This window comes from Pristiophorus japonicus, chromosome 17, assembly GCF_044704955.1.
Source record: "Pristiophorus japonicus isolate sPriJap1 chromosome 17, sPriJap1.hap1, whole genome shotgun sequence".
Lineage (NCBI taxonomy): Eukaryota > Metazoa > Chordata > Chondrichthyes > Pristiophoridae > Pristiophorus > Pristiophorus japonicus.
Window position 1 is genome coordinate 125,539,012 of NC_091993.1, and position 12,276 is coordinate 125,551,287.

The 12,276-nt window shown below is 46.3% G+C and overlaps 1 protein-coding gene across 6 annotated transcripts in view; it reads right to left on the reverse strand.

The window, feature by feature from the left end:
* The window catches only part of LOC139228079 (suppressor of tumorigenicity 7 protein homolog), a 197,262-nt gene that overhangs the window by 83,853 nt on the left and 101,133 nt on the right, over window positions 1-12,276 (reverse strand). For all 6 annotated transcript variants that reach the window (XM_070859248.1, XM_070859246.1, XM_070859250.1 and 3 more), the window contains 2 exons: window positions 7,874-7,952; window positions 3,952-4,106 (listed from right to left, as the gene is read on the reverse strand). In XM_070859248.1, the coding sequence (XP_070715349.1) occupies window positions 3,952-4,106; window positions 7,874-7,952 (234 nt within the window). The remainder of the gene's footprint in view (window positions 1-3,951; window positions 4,107-7,873; window positions 7,953-12,276) is intronic.

Below are 12,276 nucleotides of genomic sequence, written 5' to 3' on the forward strand. Positions count from 1 at the left end.
CTATTAGGTTAATTTTGGATGGTCATCGGAACGTCAGCATCAGTATTGGGAATGTGATAACTGAACGGACCTGCCTTTGATGGAAATAGCAACATCTCGATTTTAAATTTCTCACCTTGTGTTTAACTACCTCTATTATCTCTGTAACCTCCTCCAGCCCCTACACCCCTCCCTATCTCTGTAACCTCCTCCAGCCCCTACACCCCTCCCTATCTCTGTAACCTCCTCCAGCCCCTACACCCCTCCCCATCTCTGTAACCTCCTCCAGCCCTACGACCCGCCGAGATCTCTGCACTCCTCCATACCTGGCCTCGTACCCATCCCCCAATTTTATTCACTCCGCCATCGGCAGCCGTGCCTTCAGCTGCCTGGGCCCCAAGCTCTGGAACTCCCTCCCTAAACCTCTCTATCCTCCTTTAAGACGCTCCTTAAAACCTACCTCTTTGACCAAGCTTTTGGTCATCTGCCCTAATATCACCTTATGTGTCTCGGTATCAATTTTTTTTTGATAACGCTCTTGTGAAGCACCTTGGGACGTTTTACCATGTTAAAGGCGCTATATAAATACAAGTTGTTGTTGTTATTGTTATTGTTGTACCAGTGATGCAAACTTTTCACATCTCAAGAGTCGGGATATTTCCTTCCCAATAAAATGAGAGTTGAACACATAGTCCATTCTATTCTAACTCACGGCTAATCCAAGAATGTACAAACATACAGATGATTCTGCATTTATTAAATCACAATGCGTAATACTGCATAAAGGATGACGACTATTAGTCAGCATTATGGAACAGCAACATTGTTTTTTTATTATGTTTATGTTAACTACAAGAGCCACAATGTTATAAATCAAAAATTAATACTGAGGTATTCCCAACCCTTGGTAATTAAGAACATAAGAAATAGGAGCAGGAGTCGGCCATTTGGCCCCTCGAGCCTGCTCCATCATTCAATAAGATCATGGCGGATCTGATCTTGGCCTCAGCTCCACTTCCCTGCCTGCTCCCCATAACCCTTGACTCCCTTATCATTCAAAAATCTGTATCTTCACCTTGAATATATTCAATGACCCAGCCTCCACAGCTCTTTGAGGTAGAGAATTCCAAAGATTTCCAACCCTCAGAGAAGAAATTCCTCCTCAGCTCCGTCTTTAATGGGCGACCCCATATTCTGAAACTAGTTCTAGACTCCCCCACAAGGGGAGACATCCTCTCTGCATCTACCCTGTCAAGCCCCCTCAGAATCTTACACATTTCAATAAGTTCACCTCTCATTCTTCTAAACTCCAATGAGTATAGGTCCAACTTGCTCAACCTTTCCTCATAAGACAACCCCTTCATCTCAGGAATCAACCTTGTGAACCTTCTCTGAACTGCCTACAATGCAAGTATACCTCCTTAAATACGGAGACCAAAACTGTATGCAGTACTCCAGGTGTGGCCTCACCAATACCCTGTACAGTTGTAGCAAGTCTTCCCTACTTTTATACTCCATCCCCCTTGCAATAAAGGTCAACATTCAATCTGCCTTCCTAATTACTTGCTGTACCTGCATGCCAACTTTTTGTGCTTCATGTTCGAGGGCACTCAAATCCCTCTGTACCACAGCATTCTGTAGTCGCTCTCAATGCTTTCTCACCTTTCTTTGTATTGTCAGTAAATTTGGCTACAGTACACTCGGTCTCTTCATCCAAGTCATTAATACCCTGTATAGACTGCAAATAGTTCAGGCCTCAGCACTGATCCCTGTGGCACCCCACCAGTTAGTTTGCCAACCTGAAAATGACCCACTTATCTCATCTCTCTGTTTTCTGTTAGTTAGCCAATCCTCTCTTCATGCTAATATATTACCCCCAACACTGTGAGCTCTTATCTTGTGCAGTATCCTTTTATGTGACACCTTATCGAATGCCTTCTGGAAATCCAAATACACTACATCTACTGGTTCCCCTTTATCCACCCAACTCATTACATCCTCAAAGAACTCCAATAAATTAGTCAAACACCATTTCCCTTTCATAAAACCATGTTGACTCTGCCTGATAGTATTATGATTTTCTAAATATCCTGCGACTACTTTCTTTATAATGGACTCCAGTATTTTCCAAATGACAGATGTTAGGCTAACTGGTCCATAGTTTCCTGCATTCTGTCTCCCTCTTTTACTGAATAGGGGCGTTACATTTGCGGTTTTCCTATCCGCTGGGACCTCTCCAGAATCTCAGGAAGTTTGAAAGATTACAACCAATGCATTCACTATCTCTGCAGCCACTTCTTTTAAGACCCGAGGATGCAGGCCCAGGGGACTTGTCAGCCTTTAGGCCATTAGTTTGCCTCGTACTTTTTCTCGAGTGATAGTGACTGTTTTAAGTTCCTCCCTCCATTTTCCCCTTAGATTATCTGCTACTTTTGGGTTGCTTTTAGTGTCTGCTACAATGAAGAATTAAAAGAAAGCAAAGAGCTTGCATTTATATAGTACCTTTCACATTCTCAGGATTTCCAAAAGTTCTTTACAGCCATTAAATTACTTTGAAGAGTAGTTTTGTTGGTAAACTCAGCAGCCAATTTGCACACAGCAAGCTCCCACAAACAGCAACGAGATAAATGACCCACTAATCTGTTTTTGGGTTGTTGTTTGAGGAATAAACATTGGCTAGGGCATCTTTGAAATAGTGCATGGGATCTTTTACATTACAGGTTGAAGCAGACGGGGCCTCGGTTTAACGCCTCATTCTAAAGACTGCATCTCTGACAGTGCAGCATTCCCTCAGTACTGCTCTGGGAGCATCAGCTTGGATTACATGCTCGGTCTCTGGAGCGGGACTCGAACCCACGACCTTCTGACTCAGAGACGAGTGCCCTACCATTGATCTAAGGCTGAAACTGCTGTATGGGTGCAGACAAAACAATCAAGGAGGTCAATTTGGTCTTGTTTAGGCAAGTCTGGCACAGAATAGTGGTTTATGCTCCACAGCTTATAACCTCACCAAGTCGTCATTCAACTTCAGGCACGAGTCTTCTACTTGTTGTAAATCACCTTAAATTTTAATACGTCTCTGACCAAGTAAGTTTCTTCTCACCCCAATATGCTCCCCTCTTCTCAAACACTGCCGGCTGCCTTCTGGTAACTTGTCGAAGTGACTGAGCGTAGACAGGCGGTTCAACACTGGGGTCATCACAGCCAAGGCCAATCCCATCCTCACCCGACATCCAGCAGGGGTCACTGGATAGCAACCAGGGGCAGGAAGCCTGGCTGACTTTTGCCCCCTTCCCAACACAGGGTGCTGAAGCCAACAGTAGCCAGCCACATGAAGCATGCACAGTCAACATCTCCTTATTGAGAGACAAGGATCCCACCAACGAAAACCAAGCTAACACGCAACAGATTAAGCATTACTGTCAAAACGAGAACATTTTTCACAAACTCAGGGCAACCCAAGGCGACGGACAGCCAATGAAATACTTTTGAAGTGTTGTCACTGTTATAATCTAGGAAACACGGCAGCCAATTTGCACACAGCAAGCTCCCACAAACAGCAAAGTGATAATGACCAGATCATCTTTTTTTTTAAGTGATGTTAGTTGAGGGATAAATATTGGCAAGAGCACCAGGGAGAACTCGCCTGCTCTTCTTCAAACAGTGCTATGGGACCTTTTACATCCACCTGAAAGGGCAAACGGGGTCTCGGCTTAGTGTCTCGTTTGAAAACTGATGAAAGGCAGCGTGCATTTCCCTTACAGCTGTGTATATTTTTAGCAGCTTCACTTACATTTCTTGTCCAGTAAGGTATATTATATTCCGTTGCTAAATGTTGCCACCCCATAAGATGCGTGTCCCATTAAGCTTGTTATTAAAAGGCTGGGCCAAGGGGGCAAGGGTTGCTCAGATTTCCTGCAGTGCTTTTACACAGTGCTACATCAATATTCACGCCAGGGTTAGGCAGCTTACTGTGTTGTGCTTCCTGCTGTGGACTGTGGTGCTGAAGCTGCTGGCTCCTTCTGTAGCACACCTCGCCTGCTTTCAGCGCCTGTTTAAATAGTTTCTCGGCTTCAAGAATTGTGGTCGTCTCCTCCTCAGCTAGGAGGACATACGCCGTGGCACACCTATGGTCACAAAGGAAACCAGATGTTAAGGTTTACTATGCACCAACGTTACGTACGTTGCAGTTGGCACATCGTAGCAGGCATGTCCCGTAGTTCACAGGGTTAGTGCTTGTTACTTTTCAAACTATTGTTTTTACTTTTAGCAATTATATCTTTGCAACACCCTGACCTGTGCTAGATGTGGGGTGAGAAGGAGGTGGCTGTAGGCATCATGTTGCCTCCTTGTGCTGTGCTGCAGAATGTCAGTGGAGGGATTTAAATGCGACCCAAAGGGGGAACTCCTATTAATAACCCTTCCATCTGTTCTCCAAGTCCCACCGACACAACCCGTCACTTAGGGTTACTGGGGGGGGCCGGAATTGACCCTTTTTATAGCCCCTTAACGCCTCCGGGGGCTTTCACCCAGGGGAGGGGGCCGCCAGCACCTCCAGGGAAATTGTCCCAGTGGTTTGGGGCGTTGTCCCAGCAGTGGCACGCCCTGCAATAAGCGCCCCGGGCCGGTGCACAACTGGCAATGATATCATCGCCGTGCGCGCCGAGCCCTTATCATACCGTGTTGACCCCTTACTGCGAGGCGGGCGCGGGCGGATGTCACAGCCAGCTTCGCCGGGGCGCCCCTTAAAGGGGAGGCCTTTAGCGCCCCGGGCTGCCATCCTTATCTGTCGGCCGACTCTTGCATCAGCCCGACAATGGGGCCGCCCGCACCGACCGGACCTCCATCATTACAGCCCGGCACGCCACTTTGAGTGCCGGGGCTGCTGGCCCGGCCGATCGTATCTCTGGTGGTCCCGTGGCTGGCCACCAAAGGGCCTGCCGAGTGCACAGCGGCCCTGCCCTTTACTTGAAGGGGAGGAGCGTTGTACGCGCGGCATTGGGAGTCAGCCACCCCTCACAGGAAGTGGAACACCAGTGACAGCGCGCTCCAATTCCTTTGAGGGGCGGTTGGCATAATTCCGCGACGAAAGCGGGACCTCGGGGCTGGGCGAGGGGCAATTTCACCCACCTTGTTTTCCTGAAGACACAAAGCAACCTTTCATTGATTGCATAGAATCATAGAATGGTGCAGCGCAGAGACATTCAGCCCATCGAGCCACCAATGAGTAAATATCGCTGCTGCACATGGAACCTTTTCCAGCTGAATGCCGCAGATTGCTTGTAATTGTTTTGGTCTAATTTGAAGGAGTTGGACAGTTAGTTCCACTCCCCTTCTCTTTCCTCAAAACCATACAAATGTTTCCTCTTCAAGTATTTAGCCAAGAACTTTTTGAAGGCTATTATTGAATTGATTTCCACCACCCTAATTACTCACCAGCTAAAAATCGGGGTTCTGAAAGATAACCTACCAGGATAGCTGGTGAACAATTCACATCTTGTACAGTTTTAGGTAACTGAAAATAGAGGAGCGCAATACACAATACTGTGTCTTACACTTTAGATTTTCTAGCTGGGGTATGCTACGGCAAAGCACCTAAATGCAACGTTTCAATAGCAAGCCTCAGAAATGAGGCAGAAGTATAGGTATACTCCAATCCCACGTTTTTTCAATTCATTCACGGGATGTAGGCATCGCTGGCAAAGCTGGCATTTATTGCCCATCCCTAATTGCCCCTCGAGAAGGTGGTAGTGAGCCGCCTTCCTGAACCGCTGCAGTCCGTGTGGTGAAGGTGCTCCCACAGTGCTGTTAGGAGGGAGTTCCAGGATTGTGACCCAGCGACGATGAAGGAACGGCCGATATATTTCCCAGTCAGGATGGTGTGTGACTGGGAGGGGAACGTGGAGGTGGTGGTGTTCCCATGCACCTGCTGCCCTTGTCCTTCTAGGGGGTAGAGGTCACGGGTTTGGGAGGTGCTGCCGAAGAAGCCTTGGCGAGTTGCTGTAGTGCATCTTGTAGATGGTGCACACTGCAGCCACGGGGCGCCGGTGGTGGAGGGAGTGAATGTTGGAGCTTATTGGAGAGTTTTCTCCGAACTCCCACAAATACCAAGAATAAGGCAGTTGGCATTCCTCACCATGAAACATTCCTATAATGCAGATCAGTGATCCTGTGTCCCTAAACACGAGGGGAATTTTAGATTTTATCAATGAATAAATATCACTGCTGCATATGAAACCTTTTCCAGCTGATTGCTGCAGATTGCTCGTAAGTGCAATTTACATACCAGTGTGTTGACCGCAGCTTACTCAAACCTGTCCATTGCAGTTACACACAATAAACCACATTCATTTTCTTCCAAAAAAGAGACGGGCCTCAAACACTAAATTAACGTTTTTCACCAGTCCCAACCTGCAGAAACCTCAATACATTTATCCAGCTCGCTGCACCCGTTCGTCAAATTAAACCAAAACATTTAATACTCTTTCACAAATCGATGAATGGAATATCGCGTTAAAGATTTGAAGTGATAAGATGGGCTGGGGCTCTCCGACAAGCTGTGCCAGCAACAACGTGCATTTATATAGTGCCTTTAACGTAGCAAAACGTCCCAAGGCACTTTGTACAAGGTCCTCTAGCCACTGTCCCATCAAACACTCCCAGGGCAGGTACAGCACGGGTTAGATACAGAGTAAAGCTTCCTCTAAACTATCCCATCACACACTCCCAGGGCAGGTACAGCACGGGGTTAGATACAGAGTAAAGCTTCCTCTACACTGTCCCACCAAACGCTCCCAGGGCAGGTACAGCACGGGTTAGATACAGAGTAAAGCTCCCTCTACACTGTCCCATCAAACACTCCCAGGACATGTACAGCACGGGTTAGATACAGAGTAAAGCTTCCTCTACACTGTCCCACCAAACGCTCCCAGGGCAGGTACAGCACGGGTTAGATACAGAGTAAAGCTCCCTCTAAACTGTCCCATCAAACACTCCCAGGGCAGGTACAGCACGGGGTTAGATACAGAGTAAAGCTCCCTCTACACTGTCCCATCAAACACTCCCGGGGCAGGTACAGCACGGGGTTAGATACAGAGTAAAGCTCCCTCTACACTGTCCCATCAAACTCTCCCAGGGCAGGTACAGCACGGGTTAGATACAGAGTAAAGCTCCCTCTACACTGTCCCACCAAACGCTCCCAGGGCAGGTACAGCACGGGTTAGATACAGAGTAAAGCTCCCTCTACACTGTCCCATCAAACACTCCCAGGGCAGGTACAGCACGGGTTAGATACAGAGTAAAGCTCCCTCTACACTGTCCCAGTAATATATCTCAGCCCACCAGTCTTTCCTTCCTCCGACAACCTACAAGTTTAAAAAAAACTCATGCTTGTCATCATCTAATCATCAATTCCAGAGCTACCGCTCCTCTCATGTTATGGTATTATCCTGCACGACAAAGCTTCATCCGTCATCTACATTTGCCAAAGATAGATAATGTAAACGAGAAAGCAATACACTTTTACGCTACAACACCCATGGGCTTCCATTTACTCGGTACACTGTTCAACACGTTGAGGTTAAACTCCCTCGTCAGCGGCATCTTAACGTAGCCTTTAACTCAATTGCATTAACTTCCCCTCTCTATTTCAAATGGGACTGATAAGCTGAAGGTAGCGCGCACGGGATAGAAATATTCCCGAGTGTTCTCCTCTCACTCCAGATATAAAACTCAGCATCTAACGTGCAACAAACTGGAGATAAGAACAAGGAGATCAAACATTCAAAGTCCTTTCTGACAGAAATGGCCAACCAATGAGCGTGTTCCAAAACCTTCATAGAGGAGCGAGTGTGTGATTATTACACAGAGTCTCAATCAGCAGTACAAAACCTACTCATTGTTTAACTCTAAAGCTTGGTATGCTGCCTTCATTCGAGCTTGAGCATTTCTCTCTCGCCAGGCTTTCTGCATCACTGTTAAGAGAACAAAAAAAATGTAAATGACACACACCAGCACAGCAGCAGAAATGCGAGCCAGGAAATAAAAATTGCATTATTCAAACCCACGTCTAGCTAGGTCAGCCAAGATCTTATTGAATGGCGGAACAGGCTCGAGGGGCCAAATGGCCGACTCCTGCTCCAATTTCTTATATAGGTTGTTAAATCTCTCCAGCTATAAAGGATGGCAGATGTGATACAACATGCACATGCGCTGCCCACAGACTCGAGTGTAATGTGAACGTTAAATGCATCAATAAAAGTCAGTGCTGCTGTGCCAAAGCCTTTCGCGTTCCAACAAACAGCCTCATGGTGCCAGACCAGGGTGTAACATCCACAATTCTGCACATGGCACTGTGTAAATCTCAACTGAAACGTCACAGAGAGATGCCACTCTAATGCTTCCTCACACGGTAACTTGGCGGGGGTGGAAAGCAGACTCAAAAGAGTGCCTGCTCTTTAGTCAGCACTTTCGGCTGTTTAGCTGCTGAAAGCACAGCCGAGTGCAGCAATATGCCTTTCAAACCGGGTCGCTCCCAACTCCAATCCCTGGTTTGTGCCCAATCTGTTAACCTCAGTCAGGGCAGCAGGGCACGGATTATAAACTGGCCATAGTGCCTCATGGACTGCAGGAGAGATGGGGAAGAATCTGGTAGGGTTATTTGAATATTTCCATTTTATATTCCTGTGTCCACATTGATGATGCTTAGTGCCGAAGTAAATTAGCCAATCTCTCCAGTCAGTGGTGGTCCTGCAGTGACTCCACTGGCGGGAACGTGTAATTGCAGTGTGACAAGTTTACATGGACCGTTTTCATTATAAGTGTTGACAGGATGTGCGTGCAGACGCACGATTTTTAATAGATTAGAGATGTAATCAACTTATTAACTTTGATTGTGTTTTCATTCTTTGATGGCTTGGTTGATTATCCCCACAACTCTCCCAAAACTCGGCGTTCCTCCAATTCTGGCCTCTTGCACATCCCTCACTTTCCTCACCCTACCATTAGCATCCGTGCTTTCAGCCGTCGAGCCCTTAGCTCTGGAAATCTCGTGTCCTCTCTTTCCTCCTTTGAGACGCTGCTTAAACCGACCTCTTTGACCAACCTGTCCTAATGTTTCCTTCTTTGTCTGTGTCAATTTCTGTCCGATTACGCACCCGTGAAGCGCCTTAGAACATCTTACTACGGTAAAAGCGCTATATAAATGCAAGGTCTTGCTGCTGAAAAGCCTATATCGCTCCAAGCTTTCTTCATAACTCAGACCCATGACACCCGAGATCTTTTTTGTGGCTCTTCATGGTAGTATCTCCAGCGCCTGAATAGCTCTCATTTCTTGGCAACTAAAAGTGGATGCAGTATTTAAGGTGGAATATGACCAAAGCACCACAGAGTTTAATTAGAGCTAAGAGGAGATTTGATAGGTGTTTAAAATCATAAACGGCTCAGATAGAGTAAATAAAGAGAAACGGTTTCCAATGGCAGAAGGGTCGATAATAAGGTGATTGGAAAAAGAACCAGAGGACATGAGGAAAAACATTTTTACGCAACAAGTGGTTAAGATTTAGAATGCACTGCCTGATTAAATCATAGAAATTTACAGCATAGAAGGAGGCCGTTCGGCTCATTGTGTCCACACTGGCTGACAAGGAGCTATCCAGCCTAATCCCACTTTACAACTCTTGGTCCATATCCTTGTAGGTTAGGGCACTTCAAATGCATATCCAAGTACCTTTTAAATGCTATGAACGTTTCTGCCTCTACCACCCTTTCAGGCAGTGAGTTCCAGACCCCCACCATCATCTGGGTGAAAACATTTCTCCTCAAATTCCCTCTAAACCTCCTACCACTTACTTTAAATCTCTGTCCCCTGGTTATTAGCCCCTCTGCTAAGGGGAATAGGGATCCTTCCTATCCACTCTAGAACAGCCCCTCATAATTTTATACACCTCAATTAGGTCTCCCCTCAGCCTCCTCTATTCCAAAGAAAACAACCCCAGCCAATCTAATCTTTCTTCATAGCTAAAATTCTCTAGTCCAGGCAGCATCCTTGGAAACCTTCTCTGTGCCCTCTCTTGTGCAATCACACCCTTCCTGTAATGTGGTGACCAGAACTGCATGCAGTACTCTTGTGTGGCCAATCAAATGTTTTATACAGTTCAAGCATCACCTCCCTGCTTATATTCTATGTCTCGGCTAATAAAGGCAAGTATCCCGTATGCCTTCTTAACCACCTTATCTACCTGGCCTGCTACCTTCAGGGATCTGTGGACATGCACTCCAAGGTCCCTCTGTTCCTCTACACTTCTCAATGTCCTACCATTTATTGTGTATTCCCTTGCCTTATTAGCCCTCCCCAAATGCATTACATCACACTGAATTCCATTTGCCACTGTTCTGTCCACCTGACCAGACCATTGATATCTTCCTGCAGTCTACAGCTTTCTTCTTCATCGTCAACCACACGGTCATTTTTTTATGATTGGGTAGTGGATACAGATTCAATAGTAGCCTTCAAGAGAGAATTCGCTAAATACTTGGAGAAAAAAATTGCAGGGATTATGGGGAAAGAGCGGGGCAGTGGAATTAACTGGATAGCTCTTCGAAAGAGCTGGCGCAGACTCGATGGGCCGAATGGCCTCCTTCTGTGCTGTACTATTCTATGATTCTATGGTACCTCCTCCAAATTATATTCTGTTTTGTCCAGCAGTTCAATATTCTACTGGCTTTATTGATTGCTGCTCTGCACTGATTGGACATGTTTAGTGTTAAGATCACGAAGACTCCGAGGTCTCATTCAGTTGCATCCTTAGCTAATTCAACACCATTCATGGGGTAAACGTGTGCCCATTTTTCCTTCCTATGTGTAACACTTTACATTTGTCTGTATTCAATTTAATTTGCCATTGTTCTTCCCACTTCCATATTTGGTTCAATTCGCTCTAATTTCTGAGCTGCCTCTTTCGATTGCACTGCCCCATCTACTTTGGTATCATTTGCAAGTTTGGCCACTTCATACTGAATGCAGGTTTGTTTATGTAAATTTAAAACAGTCATGGCACCCAACACTTGAATCCCGAGGCAAGCCCTCCTCTAACAAAGACTTGCTGTTTCCTACCCTTCAGCCGCAGCTCAGTGGGGAGCACTCCTGCCCGAGTTAGTAGGTCGTGGATTCAAGTTCCCACCCCAGAGGCTGATACTGCCAGTGCTAAGGGAGAGCCGCACTGTCGGAGGTGCCGTCTTTCAGATGAGTCGTTAAACCGAGGCCCCGTCTGCTCTCTCAGGTGGATGTAAAAAAAAAACATGACACTATTCGAAGAGATGCCAGGGAGTTCTCCCGGTGAACTCTAGTTTTCTCCTGAATGGACGTACTGCTAATGGTGGCACTGTTTGCTGAGGCCACAGATGCCATTATTCACGCGAGCACCCAGGCAGCAAGTGTCAGCAGGCTATTGCACTATGGCAGGCCTCACTGCCAAACCCGACCCTGCCCTCTCGGCTGCCATTCACACGTTCGGGCTTCGCAGCAGGAATCAGAAGCAGAAATAAACCCGGCCTGATGTGCAGCTCCCTAACCCAGGGGGGTAACTGAGGCCCTGTGCAGCACACAAACGCCAACTCCGCAGACACCAGCAATTAAATATCTTATTGTGTGGGTTCGTACTGGATGAGGCAAAAAACACAATTTGCATGGGTGACGGGCCACTTGATGGTCTAAACCACTATTTAATTAAGTGGTATCTTCACTGTGAACTGGAAAAAGACTCAGTTAACACAGTGCAGGGAGACAGGCAGGATGAAGTACAATATTAAACCCAGTTCTCTGCCCAGTTAAAGATGTCCACGGTAAGAATGTCAAACAGTCAAAAGAAAATGGGGTGTGAATTTCTGCTAAACTGCTAATGTGCAAGTTAAACTGGCAAAAGAGCAACTCAGATATTTCCCCCAGGGTGAACAAGCGATCTGGTTTGACACATTATCTCCTAAGTCGTGATAACTAACACCACGCTCCTGGTTAGAACGTGGGATGAAAACAATGTTTATTTAATAAAGCGCTGGGCCAAAACCCTTTCAAATTTCATCTGGCATTTCCACTTTTTTCCGGTGAAAAGTTAAACACCCTCGGTCATAAGGCTTCAGTGAACTGAGTGTAATTGCGATGAGGATGTTAACAAAAGAACGCAATAACAAGTTAATCCAACAGGAACCGAGCCTGGTAATTACATACCTGAAAGACTGGGTAACCGCCATAAAACTGGCTGTGCATTGTAAGGCTCTAAGGAGTACGTTTATACTGTAGCT